The 27019-nt window shown below is 51.5% G+C and overlaps 3 protein-coding genes and 1 pseudogene across 3 annotated transcripts; 2 read left to right on the top strand and 2 right to left on the bottom strand.

Annotated features, from left to right (window-relative positions):
- Positions 1-239: 239 nt before the first annotated feature.
- Positions 240-6815, bottom strand: Ndufa7 (NADH:ubiquinone oxidoreductase subunit A7). Its single transcript, XM_048342099.1, has 4 exons — positions 6699-6815; positions 6180-6229; positions 1365-1514; positions 240-446 (listed from the first exon to the last, which is right to left on the bottom strand). Exons 1-4 carry the CDS (start codon positions 6747-6749, stop codon positions 356-358), a joined length of 342 nt encoding a protein of 113 aa, XP_048198056.1. The 5' UTR covers positions 6750-6815; the 3' UTR covers positions 240-355.
- Positions 6816-6828: 13 nt separating this feature from the next.
- On the top strand, positions 6829-7964 carry Rps28 (ribosomal protein S28). The gene is made up of 4 exons (XM_048342101.1): positions 6829-6955; positions 7304-7351; positions 7610-7744; positions 7893-7964. The coding sequence occupies exons 1-3, from the start codon at positions 6917-6919 to the stop codon at positions 7730-7732; spliced, it is 210 nt and encodes a 69-aa protein (XP_048198058.1). The 5' UTR covers positions 6829-6916; the 3' UTR covers positions 7733-7744; positions 7893-7964.
- Positions 7965-8368: 404 nt separating this feature from the next.
- Kank3 (KN motif and ankyrin repeat domains 3) lies at positions 8369-21844 on the bottom strand. Its single transcript, XM_048342098.1, has 12 exons — positions 21807-21844; positions 21619-21691; positions 15190-15251; positions 12966-14252; positions 12777-12876; positions 12382-12579; positions 12197-12281; positions 11527-11743; positions 9955-10097; positions 9643-9843; positions 9463-9561; positions 8369-8641 (listed from the first exon to the last, which is right to left on the bottom strand). The coding sequence occupies exons 3-12, from the start codon at positions 15221-15223 to the stop codon at positions 8558-8560; spliced, it is 2448 nt and encodes an 815-aa protein (XP_048198055.1). The 5' UTR covers positions 15224-15251; positions 21619-21691; positions 21807-21844; the 3' UTR covers positions 8369-8557.
- Positions 21845-25379: 3535 nt separating this feature from the next.
- Positions 25380-25694, top strand: LOC125347935 (annotated as a pseudogene).
- Positions 25695-27019: the final 1325 nt, after the last annotated feature.

Raw genomic sequence — 27019 nt, 5'->3', positions numbered from 1 at the left:
ATCTCCAGTGAACCACCAGAAAACTGGAGTGGGGCTGTGGCTCAAAGTGGTAGAGCACTAACTAGCCTTGAGCAAAAGCTCAGGGACAGTGCCCAGGCCCAGAGTTCAACAACTCTACAACCGAAAAAAAAAAAAAAACCAAGAAAAAAAATAAGATAGGTTAGGAATGATGGTACATGGGAGTTTGAGGCAAGAGGCTGAGAGACCTGGAATGCTATTAAAAAAACAAGACCCAGAAGTGATATAGAGCCATATGTATTTGTTATAAATTATGTCACATTCACCCCAGAGAAAATCTGGAGAGGAAAAGAAGTCACGTGGCCCTGGGGCCATGGCCAGATGGCCTGAGGCATAGTCACAGGTAAGGCTGGTCCCTGGACAGCTCCCACTTCTTCATGGGTGGAGCAGGAGTCATGGCCTTCTTCTCCATGGCTACCACACCTGAGCTGGAAGAAAGAAGACAGACTTATGTTAGGGCAGGTCTCCAGAGAACAGTACAAAACTAACAGAACCTCTGCCCTATTCCAGTCTCTCTCAAGTTTCTTCATTTTTTGTTTTGTTTTGTTTTCTTTTGCCAGTGCTGGGGCTTGAACTCAAGGCCTGGGCACTGTCCCTGAGCTTCTCTTGCTCAAGGATAGTGCTCTACCACTTGAGCCACACACTTCCAGCTTTTCCTAAGTAGTTTCCTAGCGATAAGACTCTCAGACTTTCCTACCCAGGCTGGCTTTGAACCACAATCCTTAGATCTCAGGCACCTGAGTAGGTAGGATTATAGGCTTGGGTCACCAGTGCCTCATGCTTTTTTTTTTTTTTGGCCAGTCCTGGGCTTGAACTCAGGGCCTGAGCACTGTTCCTGGCTTCTTTTTGCTCAAGGCTAGCACTCTACAACTTAAGCCACAGTGCTACTTCTGGCTTTTTCTATATATGTGGTGCTGAGGAATTGAACCCAGGGCTTCATGTATACAAGGTGAGCACTTTACCACTAGGCCATATTCCCAGCCCCCTGAACTTCTTTTTGCTCAAGGCTAGCACTCCACCACTTGAGCCACAGCACCACTTCTGGCTTTCTCTGTTTATATGTACTGAGGAATCGAACCCAGGGCTTCATGCATGCTAGGCAAGCACTCTACCACTGAGCCACATTCCCAGCCCCTCATGCTTTTTTTTCCTTTTTTGGGAATGAGTCTTACTGAAGCCCAGGATGGTCTTGAATTCTTGATCCTTCTGCTTCAACCTGCAAAGTGCTGGGATTATAAGCATGGACCACCATGCTTAGCTAATTGATACAGGAGATGGAGGGGAGGAAGGGCCAATGATAGGAGATCCATGCAGGACTGTGGACAGGTGCTGTTGAAGCTCCTCACCTCTCTGCCGTCTTGCCTGCCACTAACACCTTCTGGGAGGTCATGACAATGGAGGGGGGCACGGCTTCCCGGCGGCCATCACGAGTGCAGTAGTAATTGTTGGAGAGCTTGTGGCTGGGGCCCACAGGGAGCTTGGGAGGCGGCTGAGTCCTAAGGAAAAAGAACATGGGTACTGAGGCAAACCAAGGAATCGTCTCACTGTCTACAGCCAGGGGCATGGGTGGAAGGCTGCAGGTATCCTGGGTACACCATCACATATGTGAGCCTGGGGGAGGGATAGCAGACCCTGCTCTGGACATGAAAGGGTTACAAAGCCACAAAGCCAAGTCTTTCCATACACCCTCCCCATTGGGGCTGGGGATATAGCCTAGTGGCAAGAGTGCCTGCCTCGGATACACGAGGCCCTAGGTTCGATTCCCCAGCACCACATATACAGAAAACGGCCAGAAGCGGCGCTGTGGCTCAAGTGGCAGAGTGCTAGCCTTGAGCGGGAAGAAGCCAGGGACAGTGATCAGGCCCTGAGTCCAAGGCCCAGGACTGGCCAAAAAAAAAAAAAAAAAAAAAAAAAAAAAAAAAAACAAACATACACCCTCCCCATGTCTTGAACATGGGAGGTCATGAGGGCAGGCACACTGTGATGCTCCCAGAGCAGAGACAGGTGGAAACACATTTCCATCCTCAACCCACAGCTGAGCCTGGCAGCTAATCTCACCTTCTCTGGTGACCATCAGACACTCAGGAAACCAGAGAACCAGACTACCAGACGGTGTCCACCCCGCATCCAAAAGTTAGAGCCTATAAGGCTAGGAATATGGCCTAGTGGTAAAATGCTCGCCTTGTATACATGAAACCCTGGGTTCGATTCCTCAGCACCACATATATAGAAAAAAGCCAGAAGTGGCGCTGTGGCTCAAGTGGTAGAGTGCTAGCCTTGAGCAAGAAGAAGCCAGGGGACTGGGAATATGGCCTAGTGGCAAGAGTGCTTGCCTCGTATACATGAAGCCCTGGGTTCGATTCCCCAGCACCACATATATAGAAAATGGCCAGAAGTGGCGCTGTGGCTCAAGTGACAGAGTGCTAGCCTTGAGCAAAAAGAAGCCAGGGACAGTGCTCAGGCCCTGAGTTCAAGCCCCAGGACTGGCAAACAAAACAAAGCAAAAGTTAGAGCCTATAAATCCCTGGATAGCAGCCCACACTGCACCTGCTTTTGGAGTTTGCCTGGCTGGCTTTGGTCCCAAGGGCCAGCCACAGAAGCCCTGGCTTCCTCTTATCTCAGGAACTCTTTGAGAAACCTGCTGGGATCAAGGCTTATTACCCAAAGAACACCTAGCTCTTGGAGCCTTGCCAGGTGTCTGCATTTCCTACTACCAAGGCATTTGATGCCAAAACTTCCTGGATCCAGACAGGCTAGAACAAAGCTCAGTCCCCATTTATGCTCAACTCTGGCTGAACTTTGCAAGAAGCCAGAAGCCTTAAAAGGAAATGAACTCCTAACAAAAGAGGAGCTTCCCAGCCAAAGAGGAAAAAGGCAAAAAAGATAGAGAAAACATCACAAAGATATGATTTTTTTTTTTGGCAGTGGTGGGGCTTGAACTCAGGGCCTGGTCCCTGAGCTCTTTTGCTCAAGACTACTGCTCTACCACTTTGAGCCAAGCTCCGCTTCCAGCTTTCTTGGTAGTTTGTTGAAGATAAAAGTCTCATGGGGGGCTGGGAATGTTGGCTTGATGGTAACATGCTTGCCTAGCATACATAAAGCCCTGGGTTCGATTCTTCAGTACCACATAAAACAGAAAAAGCTAGAAGGGGCGCTGTGACTCAAGTGGTAGTACACTACCCTTGAGCAAACAGAGGCTCAGGGATAGAGCCCAGACCTTGAGGTCAAGCCCCAGGATTGGAAAAAAAAAAGGTCTCATGAGCATTCCTGCCTAGGCTGCCTTTGAATCAAGATCCTCAGATATCAGCCTCCCGAGTAACTAGGATTACAGGTGTGAACCAGGCATGAGCCACCAGCCCCTGGCTTTTATTTTTATTTATTTATTTTTTTGCCAGTCCTGGGGCTTGAACTCAGTGCCTGAGCACTGTCCCTGGCTTCTTTTGCTCAAGGCTAGCACTCTACCACTTGAGCCCCAGTGCCACTTCTGGCTTTTTCTGTTTATGTGGTACTGAGGAATCAAAGGCAAGGCTTCAAGAATGCTAGGCAAGTGGTGAGCCACCCTCCCAGCCCCAACCTCCGTCCTTTAAATCCTTTTGTGTCAATCTCCTGAGTAGAGATATTACAGGTGTTCACTACCGTAACTCTTCTATCCTGGATTTTTTTTTGTGTGGGTGCCTGTACTCAGGCTTGAACTCAAGGCCTCACACTCTCCCTTGGACTTTTCACCTGAGGCGATGGTCTACAATGTGACCCACAGCTCAACATCTAGCTTTTTAAAAATTGTCATTATGGGGCTGGGAATATGGCCTAGTGTTAAAGTGCTCGTTCCGTATACATGAAGCCCTGGGTTCAATTCCTCAGCACCACATACATTGAAAAAGCCGGAAGTGGTGCTATGGCTCAAGTGGCAGAGTGCTAGCCTTGAGCAAAAAGAAGCCAGGGACAGTGCTCAGGCCCTGAGTTCAAGCCCCAGGACTGGCAAAAAAAAAAAAAAATTGTCATTATAAACTAGGTGCTGGTGGCTCATACCTGTAATCCTAGTTACTCAGAAGACAGAGATTTGAGGATCGCTGCTCAAAGCCAGCCTGGGCAGGAAAGGCTGTGAGACTCTTATCTCCAATTAACCACCAGCAAACCAGAAGTGGTGCTGTGGCTCAAGTGATAGAGCAGTAGCGTTGAGCTGAAGAGCTCAGGGACAGCATCCAGGCCCAGAGTTCACGCCCCATGACCAACAAAAAAATAAAATAAGTAAATAAAAACTACCTTTATAAGGGCTGGGAATGTGGCTCAGTGGCAGAGTGTTTGCCTCACATGCATGAAGCCCTGGGTTCCATCCCTCAGTACCACATAAACACAAAAAGCCGAAGTAGCACTCTCGCTCAAGTGGTAGAGTGCTAGCCTTGAGTAAAAGAAACTCAGGGACAATGCCCAGGCCCTGAGTTGAAGTCCCCAGACTGGCAAAAACAACAAAAACAAACAAAAAACTGCCTTTATAAAGGCTAAGGTACAGAGGAGTTAGTTTCTTTTTTTTTTTTTTTTGGCCAGTCCTGGGCCTTGAACTCAGGGCCTGAGCACTGTCCCTGGCTTCTTTCCGCTCAAGGCTAGCACTCTGCCACTTGAGCCACAGCGCCGCTTCTGGCCGTTTTCTGTATATGTGGTGCTGGGGAATCGAACCTAGGGCCTCGTGTATATGAGGCAGGCACTCTTGCCACTAGGCTATATCCCCAGCCCCAGGAGTTAGTTTCTTAAGTCAGGTAAATACATTTCTTTTGGGGCAATGTCACCCTGCTCCTTGCTGTCTCCCAGTTAACTTCCAGCTTTTTGGCTGGCTAAATGGAGGAAAAAAAAAAAAATCTCATGAATTTGTCAGCCCAGGCTTATTTGAAATGTGATTCTCAGGGGCTGGGAATATGGCCTAGTGGCAAGAGCGTTTGCTTCCTACACATGAAGCTCTCGGTTCGATTCCCCAGCACCACATATATGGAAAACGGCCAGAAGGGGCGCTGTGGCTCAGGTGGCAGAGTGCTAGCCTTGAGCGGGAAGAAGCCAGGGACAGTGCTCAGGCCCTGAGTCCAAGGCCCAGGACTGGCCAAAAAAAAAAAAAAAAGAAATGTGATTCTCAGATATCAGCTTCTTGAGTAGCTAAAATTACACACATGAATGCCCAGCTGTAATTCTCTCTCTCTCTTTATTTATTTATTTTGCCAGTCCTGGGGCTTGAACTCAGGGCCTGAGAACAGTCCCTGGCTTCTTTTTGCTCAAGGCTAGCACTCTGCCACTTGAGCCGCAGCGCCACTTCTGGCTTTTTGTATATATGTGGTGCTGAGGAATCGAACCCAGGGCTTCCTGCATACAAGTACTTTACCACTAGGCCATATTCCCAGCCCCCTGGCTTCTTTTTGCTCAAGGCTAGCACTCTACCACTTGAGCCACAGCGCCACTTCTGGCTTTTTCTGTTTATGTGGTACTGAGGAATCAAACCAAGGGCTTCATGAATGCTAGGCAAGCACCCTACCACTCAGCCACATTCCCAACCCTGTATTTCTCATTTTGAAAATAAAAAGTCTAGGAGTCTTTAATGCCAAATTCTTGCATACGGACCAGGAAGCATTTCTCTTATGCATTTCTTTTTTTTTTTTTTTTTTGGCCAGTCCTGGGGCTTGGACTCAGGGCCTGAGCACTGTCCCTGGCTTCTTTTTGCTCAAGGCTAGCACTCTGCCACTTGAGTCACAGCGCCACTTCTGGCCATTTTCTGTATATGTGGTGCTGGGGAATCGAACCCAGGGCCTCATGTATACGAGGCAAGCATTCTTGCCACTAGGCCATATCCCCAGCCCCTAAATCAGGACACTTTTGAGTTCAACCCCTAGCTGTCAGTTTCTAGTTTTGAAGTGACTGTCAGAAAGATTTAACTTTATTTTCCCTTCCGTGTTTGGGGATGAAGTACCTGACTCAGAATTCCTTATTCCAATCCAGAATGAATGAGGGGTGGACTCACACAAAGTTCAGTAAGATTTCTGCCTCCATCACCGGGCAAATAGCTGGATCTCTGTCCAGTGTGTCCCAGGGGTCTAAGGAACCCAGATCGGTTTGGGGGTGAAGGAATAAAAAGGCCCGACAGCGGGGGGTGGGGTGGGGGGCAGCGAGTGGGGACTGCTCACCGCTTGGCGATCTCCTGGTAGCGCAGCTGCAGCTTCGCCTGCAGGTTTTGCTGTGGGAGGAGAGAAGGGGGTCAGCCTACAGGGCACCCCACGAGGGGGAGACAGGGAGTCAGCCTGCAGGGAACCCCACGAAAGGAGACGGGGCCAGCCTGCATGGCACCCCACGAGAGGAGAAAGAGCGTCAGCCTGCAGGGCACCCCACGAGAGGAGACGGGGCCAGCCTGCAGCGTACTCCACGAGAGGATAGGGGTGGCTCGTGCATGGGCAGATGAAGGAAAGGGACATGAATCATGCAGGAGAGGGAAGCGAGGGACAGGAAATCCAAAGCGAAGGTCGGCAGCTCGAGGAAGATCCTTAGGCCAGAGCTGATCCCTGACCAATACCGTGACGAGGCGGGCTCGGGATCCCAGAGACCCCCACGAATTGAGCAAGGGTCAGGTTGAGGTGAGTGATGAGGAGCGGGTTCAGGGTCCATGGAGCCCACATCCTCCCCAGCGGTGCCCTGCTCGCCCTGCGCACCCCGGACGCCCAGTTCCTCAGCCTCTGAATGATGGTAGTAGCAGAAGCCATCTTCCACCCGCGCTGAAGGACGCCGTGACGTCTCCACCGCGGGTATTTCTGGGAAACTACACACGTTGTGTCGCGAGAACGGAAGTGGGCGTGGCTACATCATGGTATAAATACTTGTCCCGGAGCACGTGATTCCTCTCCGCCAGGCCACCGCCGCCGCCGCCATTATGGACACCAGTCGTGTGCAGCCCATCAAACTGGCTAGGGTGAGGAGGAAGCCCGTTTTGGGGGCCCTGGGAAAGGGAAAAAGAGAGCAGGAAAGCGGAGTAAGCCAGATCTGAGGGTAGCTTCCTTTTCTGTGTGTGCCGGCCCTGGTGCTGTAACGCCGGGCCTGGGCTCTATTTCCGGAGCTTTTGTGCTCAAGGCTGCCGCTTTACCACTTAAGCCACATCTCCACCCTCGACTTTTTGCGGGTTAATTGGAGATAAATCTCTCGGACTTTCCTGCCTGGCTTAGCTTGGTTTTGAGATCCACAGATCTCAATTTACTGAGTGGCCGGGATTATGGGCGTAAGACACCGGCGCCCGGCTTGACTTGTAGCTTCTTTTCTCCAGGTCACCAAAGTGCTGGGCAGGACCGGCTCGCAGGGACAGTGCACGCAGGTGAGTGTTGGGCGCCCCGACGAGTTCCTGGGTTCTGACCCCCTACTACAGATCCCTGGCAGATAGAACCTGAGCAGTAGTTCCTGTCAGGGAGAACCTAGCCCTTTCCCAGACGCTGCTATTGCATCTGAGCATACAGCAGCTCCTTCTATCGGCTTCTAATCTTTTAAAAGTACCTCAGGTCTGAGTTCTTATGTACTTCTCACCCCATACTAATAGCCGTCTTAACTTATTCCTGCCTTCCCTGTGGGCTCGTAGGTACGCGTGGAATTTATGGATGATACCAGCCGCTCGATCATCCGCAACGTGAAAGGCCCGGTGCGGGAGGGCGACGTACTCACGCTGTTGGAGTCCGAACGAGAAGCTCGGAGGTTGCGCTGAACTTCGGTGCTGGTGGGTGCAGAACCTGCCCCTGTGAGATCTTTGGTTAACCCGTGGTTTGAGGGTTTGAGGATAGACAAGGGAACCGCAGAGACTGGCAAGAGGGACTCTGCCCATTGTCCGGGGGTCTGTTGCAGCTCATGCTTATGTCTGTTTACAGGGTCCTGGATATACACCCATTTGGCCCTCAGGATGACCTGCAACTGTTAAATAAAGTGTTTGTATTGTATGGCAACTTGTGGGATTTTTTTTTTAATTTTTGGCAGCAACTCTTTACTTTTTTCAACTAATGTCTTCAGTTTCTGCCCAGGCCAATATGGACCTCGATTCTTTTATTCCTGCTAGCTAGGATAACAGATGTGTGCCTTTCATATCCTGCTTGGTTGGGATGAGATCTTGCAGACTTTATTGCCTAACTTGTTTTATCTTACTGTTGTCTGCGTCCAGGTAGCTGAGATTACAGATGTGAGACACAATACCAGCTTAAACATTGTCTGGCTGGATTTCTCTTGGCCTTTGGCTTCAAAAGTTGGTGTAGGCTCTTTACAAGCCTTGAGAATGCGTTTCCCTGGACAAGGGAAACCTGTGTTGTGTCCCCAGTCCCGCCTCTCTCCTCCCCTGGTGAAACAGGCTTAATAGAAAGGCTTTTATTAGGAAAAGAAAAATTAATGCAGTGGGTGGGGCAGGGGCCTTGCCATTCCTCTAGCCCACCGCTTTGGTGGGTTCTAGGTGAGCCTTTCCCTGGCACTGCACCGAGCACCTAAGCACAGATCTGACCCAGAGGCACAGGCTGGGAGGACCTCTGGAGTTGAGTCTGGTGGCTGATCACTCAGGCTGGGAGTCCTCTCCATGATCACTGCATTCTCCTTGAGCAGGTGTAGTTGTGGGGGACTCTGGGGGTGACTGGCTCTGGAGAGAAGGGAAGAGGTGCTCTTTTCAGTCTCCCACAGGCAGGGATGGGGGGCTTTCACCCCCTCGGCTTATGTTTGTTTGTTTTGTTTTTTTTTTTGTTGCTAGTCCTGGGGCGTGGACTCAGGGCCTGAGCACTGTCCCTGGCTTCTTTTACTCAAGGCTAGCACTCTGCTGCTTGAGCCACAGTGCCACTTCTGGCCATTTTCTGTATATGTGGTGCTGGGGAATCGAACCCAGGGCCTCATGTATACATGAGGCCAGCACTCTTGCCACTAGACCATATTCCCAGCCCCCCTAGGCTTGTGGATGTGGCATCTGGCAGAGGCCCTTCTGTGAAGGAAGAGCCCACCCTTCATTGTGGTTCGTGTCGGTTAGAGTTACAACTCTGCCTTGTCTCTTGGAGGAACACTTGGCCTCCAGTTCCTCATCTAGAGTGGGGTAGGTGCAGGGTGATGGTAGGTCAGGTGAATAGTGAATGTGCTATGGATAGCCTGAGACTTGCCGTCCAAGTAGACTCTACCCCTTATGTGTGGTTTTCCCCTGGGCCTGGAGCTCTGTATCCTGTGACAGTCTGTAAGGGGCACAGAGCAGTAGCTGACCAGCAGACTAGGTATGACCTTAAGGTTAATTTTCCTCTTAGGGCCTTCTTGGTCTCAGAACCTGGAGGTGCATATCCTTCATAGGGGTTCACAGGATAAATATCAAGTCCTAGGCATGCTGGAGAATCCTCTGTAGGAAGGTGGGGCTGGGGTGTGCTTTAGCATCCTCAATATGATTGGTTTTAACAACCCAGATGCTGTTAGTTTGGCCACACTCACCTGAGAATTGGGATGGCTGGCGCTCAGGTGCGCATGCAACAGAGCTGCCACCTCATCCTGCTCAGCTTCCAGGGCAATGGCCAGGGCACTGGTTCCCTCCTGAGGAACAGAGGAACATTAATTCCTTAAGCCACTAGTGGGCACACAGGACCCCAAGCTCACCCCCTGGTGACAGCTTACATTGTCCAGGATAGCAAGATCACAGCCTGGCTGGGCCAGCAGCAGCCGAACAATGTCCAGGCGTCCATACTCGCTGGCACACATCAGCGCAGTGGCCCCATCTGCATCCTGCATGTTGACATCGGCCCCACATTCTAACAGGGCTGCCACCATGTCCTGGCGCCCATGGGTGATGGCCAGCATGAGGGCTGTCTGTCCTGTCTGGGAATTGGAAAGGACACAAGCTGGAGCAGAGGATGGGAGGAGAGGTCAGGCTAGCCTTCACTCCCAAAGTTAAAAAGTGACTCTTGGTCAGTGGGGTCGTCCACGTACCTGACTGGCCTTGGCATTGACATCACCCATGCTGAAGAGTCTTTGGACCACAGTAATGTCCTCCTCCTGCCCCACAGAGGTCAGTGCAGCCAACATGAGCGCCGAGTAGCCAGCTCGGTTCTGCCGGTTGACCTCACAGATCCCTGAGAGGGACAAGAGGTAGTCAAGCCCTATTTCCTTGGCCTCAGTGCTCTCCCCAACACTGGCTCCCACTTAAGGCTGGTGAGGTCTTAGGAGCTGTTCCCTCAAAGACTTGTGTGGCATGTAAGTAGGTGCTTGGTGCACATCTGGTTGAGTGAAGAGGTATTGAGTGTTTTTGCTGTCCTTGTTCCATTGGAGAAAAGTGCAGCCTGGGTCCCTCCCTACTTAAACCTGGTTCAGGTCTGGATTGTGGATTTCCCTACTATGAGCTATAAGACTAGCTTCTAGTGGTTCCTCTAGAACCCTCAACTATGTATTGACATGTCTATCTTGTAAGAAGGTATGTCAGTGGCTCCTGCCTGTAATTCAAGCTTCTCAGGGGGCTGAGATATGATCACAGAAACTAGGGGCTGGGAATATGGCCTAGTGGCAAGAGCGCTTGCCTTGTGTACATGAAGCCCTTGCCTTGTGTACATGGGGGTTCGATTCCCCAGCAGCACATATAGAAAATGGCCAGAAGTGGCGCTGTGGCTCAAGTGGCAGAGTGCTATCCTTGAGCAAAAAGAAGCCTGGGACAGTGTTCAGGCCCTGAGTCCAAGCCCCAGGACTGGCAAAAAAAAAAAAAAAGACACTAAGCAGGAAAGTCCATGAGACTTAGCTCCAATTAATCACCAAGAAGTTGAGATGTATCAAGTGGTGGTGTGCTAGCCTTGAGCAAAACAACTAGTGTCTAGGCCCCGAGTTCAAACCCTAGGTGCCTGTGGTCCACTCCACCCTAGTCTACTGGTGTCAGTACTTCCCTGCTGCAGAGGGGAAACAGATGAAAGCAGAGGCTTGAGCTGGGAGAGCACCCCAGTGCTTTGAGGAGGTGTGGTCAGTGCCTCATCAAGTAAGTACCTCCCATAGAGGCTAGAGATTAAGGGGCAGAGGGCCTGGCCTTTTTTGAGCTTTTACTACCTACATAGCAGTTTCCAGGGTGTTGTCCCAGCTCCACAAGGAGGGAGGAGTGGCCATTCCCTAATTGAAGTCTATTTCATCCCAAAGCTGGTATCAGTGCAGAACTGAGGCTGCGGTGATCAAAAAGCTCTTAGCAGCAGTTTGTGCCTGTAATCCCAGCTAATCAGGAGGCTCAGATCTGAGGATCAGTTTGAAGCCAGCCCAGACAGGAGTCCGAGACTCTTCAATTAACTACCAAAAAGCTGGAAGTGGAGCTGTGGCTCCAGTGTAGAATGCTAGGCTTGAACAACAAAAAAAAGTCAAGGACAGTGCACGGGCCTTGATCAAACCCAGGACTGACAGAACCTTTAGCAATCTCCAGCCAGGAAGAAATCTTAACTGGAGGGAAGCCGGGTGGTGCCCTCTGCCCGTTAGCCTTTTCTGCATTTCCCCCTGCCAGGGTCCCCCAAACCTCGCCCTCTTCGTGGCTCTAACCCGTATCCAGCAGCAAGCTAGAGATGGCCAGGTTCCCATGAGACACGCTGTAGTGCAGGGCTGTGTTCCCGTTGCCATCAGCCAGGTTCACCACGTGTGCCAGCAGCTCCGGTCCCAGGCTTGTCACCCCTTGCAGCATCCTGGCAACGGGCTCGGCCTGGGAGCACCGCTGGCTGGACACTCGAAACCACTCCTGGGCCACCAGACGCACGGCACTCTGCAGGGTGCCCGGGGGACAAGGGTGCCCACGGTGGTCCAGGGCAGAATGGCTGATTTAGGGGGCGAGGTGAAGGCCCCTTTGGGTATCTTGGTGGTAGGGGGGACCTCCGGAACCCAGGCAGAGTGTTTGGTGCCACACACACACACACACACCCCTTTCAGAGAGGAAACAATTCATGGGAGATCTCAGGGGAAGCAGTGAGTACTTGCCCTATGGGAGTCCTTGAGGGGGGTGCTTTGGGCTGAGTACACCTTTTTATTTTGAGGGGGTGAGGGTAGGAATCAAGGGAATATTTGTGGTTGCCCTAGGGCAGAGACCGCTTTGGAAAGCCTGGGATCAGGACCGCCTGAACTTGGAAATTCACATTCTAGGAATGGGGTGCGCTCCCCTAAGGCAGGGAAAGGCCTTGGTGGGGACCCCTTCCCCACAAAGGGGCTCCCCTACACTCACGCCGTTGCGGGTGGTTCCGCGGTGCCGGCTCAGTTGCCTATGTAGAGCGATGCACGCCTCCCTCAACCGCGGGCTAAGCTCGCACCTGCGGAGGGGGAGACAAGGCTCCGGAGGAAGCTGGGGCGATCCAAAGGAGGGCAGCCTCCCTTCCCCCCCCTCCCCCACAGGCTTCTGGAACCACTGACCTCTCCTGTGACTCTGGCTGAGGCTCTGATTGTGCTTCAGGCTCGGGGTCCCTGGCATCCTCCTCCTTGGGAGGACCGGGGGTGCTTGAGTCAGATTCCCCACTGTTCTCTTCCACAGAGTCGGAAGAACTGTTTTGGGTGGGTTCAGCGTTGCCTTCTTCGCTATCGCTGTCATCCTCACTGGATGAACTCTCATACCTGAGGGCAGGGTGAGGGGCATCTGTTGAGCATCCTCAGGGGGCTCATCGAGGGGTGGAGTGACTGTCCCCCTTCTATAGTCAAGGAGATTGAGGACGGCCCTAGAGCATGTGGCGACCAGAGAAACAACTGGGATTCCAATTGCCCGTCTATGTCCCCACAGCTGTGGCCATTGGGAAAGGAGGAAATCTGCTCACTTTCCGTTGGAGATCCCCACAAACTTCAGGCTCTTGGGTCCAGGGCTGGACTGGGCACCCGGCATACCGTCTCTCCTCTTCATGATGGATTTGAGGGTGCCTGGCAGGGATCAGATGTGGGCTCTGAGTTTGAATCCTGCAGCCAGCTCACCAGGGCTCATCTAATGGGGTGGCACGTCAGGGACTCACCGGGGGGGGCCTCCACCTTGTGCCCAGGCGTGGGTCCAGGCAGGTTCTCCAAAGAGGAGGTCTCAGCGGGAGACTCGGTCTGCGTGGTCTTCTCGGCACAAACCCAGAGGGTCTGGGTGGTGGCCTCACGAGGCTGGGACCCAGCCCGCCCGGCCTCATTCTCCGCCGCCTCGTGGGCCTCCTCCAGCTCCTGCAATCGGTTCCGGAGGAGTTCGCTCACCCCGCGCTGGTGCTCCAGGCTGGCGCGCAGCAGCTCCAGCTCGCGCTCAGTGGTCTCGGGCTGCCCCAGCAGCGCTTCGGTCACCCACGCTTCCGCCTCAACGGTATTAGGGACGGCGTCCACGCCAGCCTCCCGGATCTCCGGCACAGCCTGTGTACCGGTCTCTCGAGTCTGGGACAGAGCCTCGGTGCCCGCCTCCTGGATCTGGGGCGCCCCATCGCGGATCAAGGCCGCCCCGTCTAGGATTTGGAGCGAGCCCTCGCTGCGTCTTGCAGCCAACCCGTCGGAGCTGTCAGCCCGGAGGCTGGCCCTGGAGCGGACTCCACGCTCAGGGGTGGCCAGACGTTCGGTGAGCCGCCGCAGCTGGGCGAGCTTGTCAGGGCGTGCCTCGGTTTCCCCGTCAGGCTCTGACTGCTGCGCGCGCACGGCCAGTAGCTGCGCTTTCTCCTCGCGCAGGGCGCGCACCTGCTCCCGGAGCTCTGGCAGCGCGCGCGCTTGGTCCTCGAGCTCGCGCAGGCGCCGCAGCGCTAAGGCCATTTGCTCGCGCACTCGCTGCAGTTGGGTGGGGCCCGGTGAGGCGGGGACGGGGCTTGGGGTGGGGCTTCCGCAGCGGGACCCACGTGGGCTGCGCGGGGCCGAGCGGGAAGGGCTGAGCACGCGTTCGTGAGCCTGCGTCTGCTCCAGGCGCCGGCTGGTCTCCAGCAGCGTGCGCTCGACTCGTGGGTTGCGCACGAGTGCGCTCGGTGACAGCGATGGCAACAAGAGCCCTGGAGATGCCCGTGGGGAGAGAGCACCCAAAGCTGCTCCGTCGTCACTGGCTAGGGACTCGCTGGAGGTCCAGGCTCCTGGGCTGCGCACCCCCGCGAGGGCCCGCCGGGACGCGCGGGGACAGCGATGGGGCGGCAGTGCTGGTGCCCGGCGGGCCGCATAGCCGCGCTCCAGCTCCTCCACGTACTTGAGGAAGTCTAAGTCCAAGTGGAAACCATAGGGTGTTTCCACCGAGTAAGGAGAGCTCTGGCTGCGGGCACTCCCGGAGGGGACCGTGCACAGGTAAGGGCCGCCCAATTCTGCAGGTGTGACATGGTGGGGGGGAAGGCGCATCAGGCCCAGGAGTCCTCAGAGAGAAGGGACAGAAGTAGGCATCCCATCCCCTTTCTCCCACGATGTATATCTACATGCATACCCACCAAGTCCTCACAGCTATCTGCCCTCAAATAAGCATGCAATTGTGCGTTTATTGAGCATCTATCCAGACCCAAGAACTTTTCTAAATAGAAGTCAATAAGAAAAATAGGGGGCTGGGAATATGGCCTAGTGGCACGAGTGCTTGCCTTACATACATGAAGCCCTGGGTTCGATATCCCAGCACCACATATATAAAAACGGCCAGAAGTGGCGCTGTGGCTCAGTGGCAGAGTGCTAGCCTTGAGCATAAAAAAGCCAGGGACAGTGCTCAGGCCCAGGACTGGCAAAAAACAAAAAAGAAAAATAGGCTGGGAATATGGCTCTGTGATACAGTGCTTGCCTAGCATACATGAAGCCCTGGGTTCAATCCTCAGTACCACATAAACATAAAAGGTCAGAGTGGCACTGTGGTTCAAGAAGCTCAGGGACAGTACCCAGGCCCTGAGATCAAATCCCAGGACTGGACAAAAAAAAAAAAAAAAAACAGAAGTAAAGAAAAATATCTGTAGCTATGTGCTTATGCCTGTAATCCTAGCTACCCGGAGGCTGAGATATCAGGATCCTGGTTCAAAGCCAGCCTGGGCAGACAAATCCAAGAGGCTTATCTTCAGTTAACCAGCAAAGATAACTGGAAGTAGAACTGTGGTTCAGGTGATAGTACACCAGCCTTGGGCCGAAAAGCCAAATGAGTGTGAGGTCCTGAGTTCAAGCCTCAGTGCTGGCACAAAAAGAAGAAAAGAGGAGGAGGAGGAGGCATTGCTGGGCTGTACACACCAGCTGTGGGTCTGGGCACATACACATCCCATTTTACACACTCACCGGGCAGATTCTGATTCAGAGCAAACTTGGCCATGATTCTTGGAGTAGCTGCCAGCCACACCCTAAAAAAAAAAAAAGCCCCCAGAGAAATAAAGGTGGGAGGTCCCAGCTCTGTCCCTCTGGCTTTTCTCTTCACACTCATCCATCTTCCTCACAGGCCCACTCCTTCCCCCTCCTTGAAGCTTAGGATAAACGTAGAGACTCCCAGGTTCCAACCTGGGCAGAAGGAAGCAGGAAAGCTATTAAAGGAAGAGAATCAAGAACCCAAGACTAGGGGCTGGGGATATGGCCGAGTGGCAAGAGTGCTTGCCTCGTATACATGAGGCCCTGGGTTCGATTCCCCAGCACCACGTTTACAGAAAACGGCCAGAAGTGGCGCTGTGGCTCAAGTGGCAGAGTGCTAGCCTTGAGCAAAAAGAAGCCAGGGACAGTGCTCAGGCCCCGAGTTCAAGGCCCAGGACTGGCAAAAAAAAAAAAAAAGAACCCAAGTATAAGCTGGGCACTGTGGCTCAAGCCTGCAATCCTAGCTATTCAGGAAGATCATGGGTGAAAGTTAGTACAGGCAGCAAAGTCCATGAGACCTTTTCTTTACTTTGCCAGTCCTGGGGCTTGGACTCAGGGCCTGAGCACTGATCCTGGCTTCTTTTTGCTCAAGGCCAGCAACTCTATCACTTGAGCCACAGCACCACTTCTGGCTTTTTCTATGTACGTGGTGCCGTGGAATCAAAGCACTCTACCACTAAGCCACATTCCCAGCCCTAAAGACTCAGGTTTTTTTTTGTTGTTGTTGTTGGGTTTTAGTTCAGTGCTGGGGCTTGAACTCTGGGACTGGGTGCTGTCCCTGAGCTCTTCAGCTCAAGGATAGTGCTCTAGAGCTGGGGATATGGCCTAGTGGCAAGAGCGCTTGCCTCATATACATGAAGCCCTTGGTTCGATTCCCCAGCACCACATATACAGAAAATGGCCAGAAGTGGTGCTGCGGCTCAAGTGGCAGAGTGCTAGCCTTGAGCAAAAAGAAGCCAGGGACAGTGCTCAGGCCCTAAGTCCAAACCCCAGGACTGGCAAAAAAAAAAAAAAAAGATAGTGCTCTATCACCTGAGCCACAGCTCTACTTCCCAAGACTTTTTTTTTTTTTAAATCTTTTTGTGGTCATGGGACTTGAACTTGGGCCTGGGTGCTGTCCCTGAGCTCTTTTGCTCAAGTCTAGCATTACTTTGAGCCACAGTGCCACATCCTGTTTTCTGGTGATTAGAGATAAAAGTTTCATGGAATTTACTGATTGGGTTGGCTTTGAACTGAGATCCTCAGATCTCAGCTTCCTGAATAGCTAGGACTACAGGTATGAGCCACTAGTGCCCAGCCCACAAGACTGTTATCTTCCATTAACCACCAAAAAGCTGTATATAGAGCTGTGGTTCAAGTGGTAGAGCACCAGCCTTGAGAAAAAAAGTCAAGCAAAGTGCACAAGGCCCTCAATGCAAAATAAATAAACATGTGAGCTGTGGGGCTTTAAGAAAAACAAGATAGAAGCTCTTCATGGGTTCAATAAACCTCATGTAGGCAAGACAGTAGGTCACACCTGTAATCCCAGCTACATCTGAAAGTAATATCAAGAGGAGGAAATCAATATTCTAGGCCAGCCAGGGAATAATTTTTGAGAGCCCCATCCCAATCATTAAAAGTTGGGTGTAGGGGGCTGGGAATATGGCCTAGTGGTTCAGTGCTTGCCTCGCATACATGAAGCCCTGGGTTCAATTCCTCAATACCACATATATGGAAAAAACCAGAAGTTGTGCTGTGGCCCAAGTGGTAGTGTACTGGCCTTGAACAAAAGAAGCCAGGGACAGTGCTCAGGCTCTGAGTCCAAGGAATGGCAAAAAAAAAAAAAAAAAAAAAAAATCGGGGGTGGGGTGGAGGTGGGGGGAAAGCCACAGCCCTTTCATTCTAGCTACACAGAAATTACAAATAAGAGGATCAAAATCCAGGCCAGCCTGGGCAAAAACATGAGACCGTATATGAAAAATAATAAAAGCAAAAATGGGCTCAAAGTTGGGGCTGGGGATATAGCCTAGTGGCAAGAGTGCCTGCCTCGGATACACAAGGCCCTAGGTTCGATTCCCCAGCACCACATATACAGAAAACGGCCAGAAGCGGCGCTGTGGCTCAAGTGGCAGAGTGCTAGCCTTGAGCGGGAAGAAGCCAGGGACAGTGCTCAGGCCCTGAGTCCAAGGCCCAGGACTGGCAAAAAAAAAAAAGGGCTCAAAGTGATAGATTGCCTACCTAGGAAACACGGGGCACTGAGTTCAAGCCTCAATACCACAAAAAAAAAAAGTTTAAAAAAAAAACCCTTGTTTTATTTTGAAAAAACAAAAGGCTAGAAAAGTAATTCATTAGTAGGGTAGAAGAGACCCAAATAAGCAAAGCACCAACAATAAACAAAAAAAGGATAAACAAAAAAGCAGGATTTCTTGAACTTTGTTTTTCATAAGGAAATGAAAACAAAGTTGAATTGTGCCTCTGATTGGTTGCTTAAACCAAAGTCCTTTGTGAGGCCCTTCCAAGAATGATGGGGAATTTGGGGCTGGATAAACGAATCCCGTCTTTCTGAAATGTCTCTAGTTGGCTGCCGTAGGATACTGTCCTCATCTTCTGAGACTTTGTAAATGAAGCTGGGTTCTTCTGGCTCATGTCTGCAATCTTTACTCAGGAGGCTGAGATCTGAAGATCATAGTTTGAGGCCAGCCTGGGAAGAAAAGTCTGCAAGACTCTTATTTCCAAAATAACCAGCAAGAAGCAAGGGTGGAGCTGGGCGTGGGTGACTCATGCCTGCAATCCCAACTACTCAGGAAGCTGAGATCTGAGGATGGAGGTTCCAAGCCAGCCTGGGCAAGGAAGTCCGTGAGACTCTTATCTTCAATGAACCACCAAAAGCGCTGGAAGTGGTGTTGAGGCTCAAAGTGATAAAGAGTTCAGGGACAGTGTGCAGGCCCTGTGTTCAAGCTCCATAACTGATTAAAAAAAAAAAAAAGGCTGGAGGCATAGCTCAAGTGATACAGTGCCATCTAAGCAGACATGAAGAAGGAATTCAAACCCCAGTTCTACCAAATATATATATAATACATATATATATATATACACACACACGTGTGTGTGTATATAAAATCTCCATCCATCCATCTGTCCATCCATCCATTAATGGAACCACAAGCACCCAATGCTGCAGCTGTGAGGAAGACAGGATGACTCCTTGAATGATATTATGGAGACTCTAAGAAAGTGATGGAAGGTTGGGAATATGGCTTAGGAGTAAAGTGCTTGCCTGACATACACGAAGCCCTGGGTTTGATTCCTCAGCACCACATAAACAGAAAAAGCCAGAAGTGGCACTGTGGCTCAAGAGGTACAGTGCTAGCCGTGAGCAAAAAGAAGCCAGGACAGTGCTCAGACCCTGAGTTCAAGCCCCAGGACTGGCAAGAAAAGGGGAGGGGGGGACTGGGTCACATGGAATAGTGTAATAATGTGATAGCAGAGTCAAACATTTGAACTCAGGGCTGGGGGGAGGGGTGGTAGCTCAAGTGACAGAGCACTTGCCTAGCATGCAGGATGTCCTGGGATCTATCTATAGCATTGAGAGGGGTGAGGGAATAAAGAGAGACAGAGACCAAAAAAAAGAAGCAAGAGGGAGAGGGATGTAGGGAGGGGAGGAAGGGAGGAGAAGAAGAGAGAAGAGGAAGACACAAAGGGAAGGAAGAGAGGAGAGGGGGAAGGGAAGAAGAGAGTGAAAGGGAGAGCACTGGAAGGGAAAGATGGGTTTAAAGGAGTTACTTCCTGCTGTGCTTGATTAAATGAACCTTCCTCCAGTTCTGCAAGGGCAATACTACCACTCACGTTCACATTTTACAGATGGAGAAAACCAAGACACAGAGCCATGAAGTCCAAAGACTGTGGGAAAGCCCCTCAGATTGCTTCTCCCTAGTATCTGGCGACCCCTTGCAAGAAATGCACAATTTGCCTGTCCCACATTGTCCATCAGTCAGCCCCAATCCATCATCTCTCTCTTGGGGCCCCGCTGCCCCATCTGCTTCTGGTCACAATCCCAGCCACCCCTTCCTGCCTCTTGCATCCATGCTGGTCACCTGCATGTCTGGACACACATTAGCCAGCTCAGTGGTCAGTGGTCACTTCCTCTACTCTTTGAGAGGGAGGACCCTCCCCCCACTTCTGCTCCCCACCTCTGTCCAACCTGAACCTTTGCCATTTCCTTCTCCACCCCAAGGCCAGCCAGGAGCTCTTCCAGGCTCCAAGGCAGCTGCTTCCTGTCTCCTCACTAGGGCTGTGAGGAGCTGGCCAGCAGGGCAGCACAGAACAGGACAGCCAGTGCTTCCCCAAACTTGTTTTCAGGAAATGGCCAGGGAAGAACTGAGTTTTGGAAAAAGCCTGAAACAGGGGATCTGAACCTGCCTGGCTCATAGAGAGTGTGTGATTGGATCCACTTATTCCCCTCCTCTGGTGACCAGATCCCACCAAGATCAGCTCTGCCATGGAGAAAACAGCTGTGGGCCATCTCTAAGACATGAACTAGCCAAAGCAGCCATAGCCAGATTTGGGCTCTGTAATGGCCTCAGGGTGGTAAATAACAAGTATTGCTTTTGCCTTTTATTTCCCCCCCAGGAATAAGTGAATATTAACTTTTTTTTTCCAGTCCTGGGTCTTAGACTCAGGGCCTGAGCACTGTCCCTGGCTGCTTTTTGCTCAAGGCTAGCATTCTACCACTTGAGCCACAGTGCTACTTCTGGCTTTTTCTATATATGTGGTGCTGAGGAATCGAAACCAGGGCTTCATGTATAAGCACTCTACCACTAGGTCATATTCCCAGGCCCATTTTGATGGGTTCTGGAGCTTTAACTCAGGGCCTTGCACTTGCTAGGCAGGTGCTCTACCAGTTAAGCCATGCCTCCATCTCTGTTTTGTGTTCATTAGTTTTCAAATAGAGTCTCTTTTTGGGTGTGGGCTGGCCTAGACCTGTATCATTCTATTTTATACTTCTCAAGTGGCTGGGACTGGGATGACAGGCTGGCTACCACTATACTAAGGTTTTGCTGTTGAGATTGGGGTCTTGTGAACTTATCTGGGCTAGCCTTATACCTCCATTCTCCTGATTTCTGGGTAGCTAAGAGCATTAGCGTGAGCCACTGAGCTAATTGCAGCTTTAAATATGTATGTATACATATCCTAGCTAAATTGTCCAAGGTCAGGCCTATTATCATTTTCCCTTCCCCGTGGTACAGTTGGGAAACTGACACATACAGAGCAATCAAAGTTGGCAGAAGCAGGATTTGAGCCTTTGTGGTGTAGGTTCCCAAATGGCCACTTATATTTGACCACTTTTTACATAGATTCCTCTTCACAGCCTGAGTAGCTGGTGCCTGACATCCTAGCTATACAGGAGGCTGAGATCTGAGGATCCTGGTTCAAAGCCCACCTGGCAGACACATCTGAGAGACCACAAAAAAAAAAAAAAAGCCAGAAGTAGAGCTGTGGCTCAAATGGTAGAGCACTAGCCTTAGGGGTGGGAAAGAACTCAGGGACAGCGCCCAGGCCCCAAGTTAAAGACCCAGGATCAGTACACACAGTAAGAATCTCCATCTCCCAAGCAGAGTGTGGCCCTCCCTGCCTGCACTCGTCAGTCCTTGCCAGTCTCCCTGATGCAGGGGGTGCAGAGGGTGTGGGGACACCCAGGCCCACCACTCCAGGGGGCTCCAGCTTCCCAGTGATAGGGCGTGCAGGTGTCCTCTTCTCTCCTCGCCCCGGGCCCTGGCTGACAGTGCTGGATCCAGATCCTCAGCCTGAGACCCCCTTATTAGGCCATCAGAGCCGAAGCCGCACGCCCCCATGTCCGCCCCTGGACCTATTTTGGGAAGCATTGCTGTGTGCCATCAGAAAACACATCCCAGTCCTGGGAACCTGCGGGCCTGCCTGCCTGGGTGGTGGCACCTCCAAACGCTGGCATGAGACCCTCGAACCCACGACGTAGGGGGCGGCCGGAGGGTAGGTGACAGCAGGAGGAGGAGGCGAGCTCAGAGCACCAGAGCACCGACCCCCTTCCCCAACACACAACCGGGTCAGCTTCACAGGGACAGAGCTGTTTCCTACAGGAAGCGCCGCCGGGCCGGTCCCATCCGCTCTCCATTGTCCGCGGGTCCGGTGGCCGTCCATCTGTCCGTCCCTCCCACCAACCCCGTTTCCGTACCCCGCCCCCCGCCCGCCCCATCCCCGCACCAGCACGATCCTAGTTCCCTCCGCGATTCCGGAGAGACTCTGGGAAAGGGTCCCATAGGCAGCTGAGGTACTGGGGGGTTCTTGGGGAAAACGGGGGGATGATCCCTTGAATCCAGAGCCCCACACCTCCCCTCTCGCCCTGCTACCCACCTTAGGGGGCTCCGTGGTTTGAGGGGGTCCGGGCCGCAGGACACAGCGTCCACCCCGTCGCAGCAAGCGGAACCTGCAAAATGACAGGATGTGCGATGTGCCTAACTCTCCTCCTGTCTGGGTGCATGCCCCGAGCACCCCCAAGACCCCCAAAGGACACCCCCCCCCCCCGCAAGCTGGTGCTGTACCTGAAGCGGCAGCCCCGGCTGCGCTGGCACCGGAGCCCGCCCCCTCGAAGCTCTGGAGGCCGGTTATCAATGCTTTGATCCGAACGGACGGCCCTGCCAACCAACCAACGCCCGAAGTTCTCCGAGTTGTCCTATGGTAAGGCGGGGTGGGGAGGGCGTGGCCTTGTAGATGGGCGTGGCTTACAGGGAGGGTCCCAGCTGTGGCCAAGTGTTGTCCAGCTAAGGGCTAAGGAGTTTGGGTTTGAAAAGGGGAGGAAGCCGACCGGGATGGTAGTGCCTGGATTCAAGAGATTTTTCTGCGCAGTACATTCCGAGGAGACTCATGTTACTAACAGTTTAATTCCCAGAGTCTGGATGAATTGACAAGAACTTCAGTCTGTCCCACTACTGGGCCTTTGCATATGGCCTTCCTAAACTTTGCTCACGTGGCCACCTTTTCTTCCCCCTACTTTGGGGAGCGCAACTATGTATTCTTACAGCTTGAAGACCTCAGATGCTTTATTTCTTTCTTTTCTTTCTTGTACCAGTTCTAAGGCTTGAACTCAAAGCCTGGGCACTATTCCTGCGCTTCAGCTCTGGGCCTGGGCACTATCCCTGATCTCCTTTTGCTCAAGGCTAGCACTCTACCACTTGAGCCACAGTGCCACTTCTGGCTTTTTCTAGTTGATTTTTTCCGTAATTTAATTGGAGATAAGAGTCTCACAGACTTTTCTGCCAGGGCTGGCTTTGAACCACGATCCTTAGATATCACCCTCCTGAGTAGCTAGGATTATAGGCATTATAGGCCACCAGCACCCAGATCCTGAGCATTTTTGTTCAAGCATTCTAACCCCTTGAAGCCACAGCACCAGTTACAGTTTTCTTGGTAGTTAAATGGAGATAGTCTCACAGACTTTCCTACCCAGACTAGCTTTGAAACATGAGCTTCAGAGCTCAACCTCTTGAGTAGCCATTATTACAGATACGAACCGCTGGTATTTAGCAATACCTAGCTATTCTATTATTATTTTTTGTTTGTTTTTGTTTTCTACCAGTCCTGGGGCTTGAACTCAGGGCCTGAACACTGTCCCTGGGCTTCTTATTGCTCAAGGCTAGCACTCTACCACTTGAGCCACAGTGCCACTTCTGGCTTTTTCTTTATATGTAGAGGAATCATATATATGCTGAGGAATCAAATCCAGGGCTTTATGTATACTAGGTGAGTACTTTACCACTAGGCCACATTCCCATCCCCTCTATCATTATTTTTTACTGTGCCTTTTTGTATATGTGATATCTTGCTTTTACTAGGTAGGTACTCCACCATTTGAGATATGCCTCTAGTCCTTTTTGCTTTGGTTATTTTCCAGGTAGGGTCTCATGCTTTTTGCCTGGGATGGCTTTGGACTGTGATCCTCCTATTTATGCTTCCCACATACCTGGGATGAGCCACCACATGTAATCACACTCATTTTAAGTCAAGCATGAGGAACCTTTTTCCTGCTTGGTCAATAGTTTTCTTACATTTACATCACTTAAGGCTCATACAGAAATTTCAGTATAGCCAGACCAGCCGAAGGCAGCAGACATGTAGCATAAATGGACCTACTCTCAATGGCCTGACAGATATGGGAAACATTTTTGTCCTCTCAAACTTTTCCCATGCACTGCCTTTGTTGTATCCCGAGAGCGAGAATAATCCATTGAGGCACAACTGAAGGTGGGAAGGGGTTTTATTTACAAAGGGATTTTATTTACAACCTAAAACACAGAACCAGAGCAGCCTTCCATCTCCAAATGCTAGCCTGTGACTACCTTGTCCTGGGCAGCTACCCAGAACCCAGACCTGAGACCTGTGCTGACCTGAACTCCGAACCTCCACTCCTTAATCTCCAACTACTTCAGCCTTCAAACCTCCAGAGAAGCAAGCTTCCTTCCTGCAGGCCTCGCCTCTTCTCAGGCTTTAAGCCTCAAGCCTCCTCAAAGGCTTTAGGTTTCTCTGCAGGCCTCAGGCTCCAGACTCTCCCACAGGCCTCAGGCTTCCAGCTCCTCCTCAGGCCTAGGCCTCTCCCTCAGGCTTTTGACTCTCCCACAGGCCTCAGACTTCCAGCTCCTCCTCAGGCCTATGCCTCTCCCTTAGGCCTCAGGCTTCAGATTCCTCTTCAGGCTTCAGGCTCTGGTGGGTAGGCTCCACTGCTCCTCTGGCCGACCTGGCCCCACCCCACTCCTCCAGCAGCTGCCAGCTTCTGCTCCTTTCCGTTCCTCGGGCTGGCCCTGTTCGCCGAGCTGCTCCCACTCCGCTTTACTCGCCTTCTCTCCTCCTCCTCCTGCTCTGCTCTTCTCCTCCTCTCCTCTCTCCTCGTTGACAGAGATGCTACATCTCCTCTCCTCGTTCCCTTCCTATCGCCTGACCAATTTGGAGTGTGTGGCTGTCCAGACCAATTAAAAGTGCTACAGGGCTGGGAATATGACCTAGTGGTAGAGTGCTTGCCTCGTATACATGAAGCCCTGGGTTCAACTCCCCAGCACCACATATATAGAAAACGGCAGTGACGCTGTGGTTCAAGTGGTAGAGTGCTAGCCTTGAACAAAAAGAAGCCAGGGACAGTGCTCAGGCCCTGAGTCCAAGCCCCAGGACTGGCCAAAAACAAATAATAAAAGTGCCACCTTGGCTGTGAGGGTGGGGGTGGGATGTCCTAGGCTGCCCCTCCCTTATTCCTGACACAGCCTAATGCCATGCCCCCTCCTAGTTCCTGGGCAATAACACAGTGAGGGGTGGGATTTCCCTGCCCCCACAGGTTATTACACCTTGACCTTTTTTTTTTTTTTTTGGCCAGTCCTGGGGCTTGGACTTAGGGCCTGAGCACTGTCCCTGGCTTCTTTTTGCTCAAGGCTAGCACTCTGCCACTTGAGCCACAGCGCCACTTCTGGCCATTTTCTGTATATGTGGTGCTGGGGAATCGAACCCAGGGCCTCATGTATATGAGGCAGGCACTCTTGCCACTAGGCCATATCCCCAGCCCACCTTGACCTTTGATTTGCCCTGCCCTCCAATTTTACTTCCTGAGTAGTAGTGATTATAGACTTGAGAGACCACACCTGAATTTCTTTTCTTTTTCATTTTTGTTTTTTGCTTTTGTACTGGTACTTAGGCTTGAACTCAGGGCCTGAATGCTGTGCCTTAGCTATTTTCACTCAAGGCTGGCACTCTACTTGAGCCATACCTCCGGTCTTGTTTTTTGCTATGCTATATTTTTTCTAGTATTACAGGCATGAATTACTGGCACTGGGCTTGAGGTTCTTTAGTGACCCTGCAAGACTGTGTCAGGATTGCTGTGAGGCACTCCCAATGATCCAATCATCCTCCAGTAGGCCTTGCCTCTTAAAGCTTCCACTACCTCCCAATATGGGCCATCCTACGGACCAAGGTACCAATACATACACCCTTAAGGGGCACAGTCAGACTGCGGCATAAATAAAGCCTACTCCCTCAAGCCCACTTCAGGAGCAGAACCTTAAAGAACTGGCAGAGCATGGATGGCCCGGACACAAAGGGGGAGGGAGCTTCCAGTTCCCCAGTATTTTCTTTAGTTTGAGACTTTAAGCGTTTCCTGTGAGGAGATTGTTGTGTCCGGAGAAGGTTTGAGGAGATTTGAGCTCCCACCAGGATGATTGAGGTTGTTTGCAATGACCGCCTGGGGAAGAAAGTCCATGTTAAGTGAAACACCGATGACAACATCGAGACCTTAAGAAATTGATTGCTGCCCAAACTGGCACCGGTTGGAACAACATTGTCCTTAAAAAATGGTACACGATTTTTCAAGGACCATGTGTCTCTGGGGGATTATGAAACCATGATGGAATGAACCTGGAACTTTACTACCAGTAGAGAAGAATTCCTTCTAATGTCCTCTCCCCCCCGCACCCCCGCCAAAATCCTCACATTGCTATGGATGCTTGGTTTGTTTGTTTTGTTTTTTTAAAAAACTCACATTAATAAAGATTTAGATGTTAAAAAATAAAAGACTGTCTCAAGTTAAGCCTAGTGTGGTGATACACACCTGTAATCTCAGCACTCAAGTGTTTTCAAGCCCAAGTCCAGCCTGGGTTATATAGTGTGACCCTATTTTAAAATAATAAAAATGCAACCCAATGCAATAAAATAAAATGTAAAATAGTTGGGCATTGGTGGCTCATGTCTGTAATCCTAGCTACTCAAGAGGCTGAGATCTGAGGATCATGGTTTGAAGTCATCCTGGACAAGAAAGTCCATGAGACTCTTATCTTCAATTAACCACAAAAAGCCAGAAGTGGAGCTTTAGTTCAAGTAGTAGAGCACTAGCCTTGAACAAAAGAGCTCAGAAACAACACCCAGGCCTTGAGTTCAAGCCCCAGGACTGGCATACAGACACATACACATATATGACAGTCCCAGCCTAGCAAGGCTCTGGGAGACATAACAGGGAGGCGGAAGTTTGCCTGAGTGAGAAGAGATGCAGAACACTGCCCTCCCTCCTGGGTTCCTTCCTCACACCTTACAGCGGAGGACAAGAAATGATCCTCTTCTCTCCCACCCTATGCTAGGCCAGGGCCAGAGTGGGAAGGAGGTACCCAGGGGCTGCCAACTTTTGCACGATTCGCATAAAGCCCTTGAAAGCTGCTCTCAGCCTCTTCACCATGTGAAGGGCTTTCTGGAATCTCCTGAGCACCCCCACCCTTCTCAGGAATGCACAGCTGCCCTGGAGAGGCTTAGGCTGTGCTTGGGCCCTGTAGGCCTCAGCATCAGGGTAGAGGAGTCCCCACCAGTCCCTTGATGGGCTCCAAAAGCAACTGTTTCTGGTCCTGTCAGTTTCTACCCTGAAGAGCTGAATTCATCCCTTGCTTCCCACAACTAGTGATGGAAGACTGCACATTCTCAGGTGGTCCCGCTGTCCTTGTTAGCACCCCCAGCCCTTAGGTCTTCAACTACTCCCATTAGCCCCCAGATCCACCCACACCTAGACTCCCTGCCCTAGAACTAGCCACTCCCCCTCACCATTAAGACCTACCTACTTCCCCTTTAGCCCCAGAGAGAAGCTGCCACCTGGATAAGGTGCAGACCCCATGTTGTTCCCTCTCCCTTGGGAGATATGGCCCCACTAATAAACCTCCTTATAAACCTTCTTCTCCTGTCTGTGACTATCTCTGCATGGTCCCCTGGGATAGCTGGGACATATCCTTTCATTGGTGTCAAA

The sequence above is a fragment of the Perognathus longimembris genome, chromosome 3, assembly GCF_023159225.1.
Source record: "Perognathus longimembris pacificus isolate PPM17 chromosome 3, ASM2315922v1, whole genome shotgun sequence".
Taxonomy (NCBI): domain Eukaryota; kingdom Metazoa; phylum Chordata; class Mammalia; order Rodentia; family Heteromyidae; genus Perognathus; species Perognathus longimembris.
Note: the sequence above shows the minus strand (reverse complement) of the source record. Positions and strands in the feature narration are given on the sequence as shown.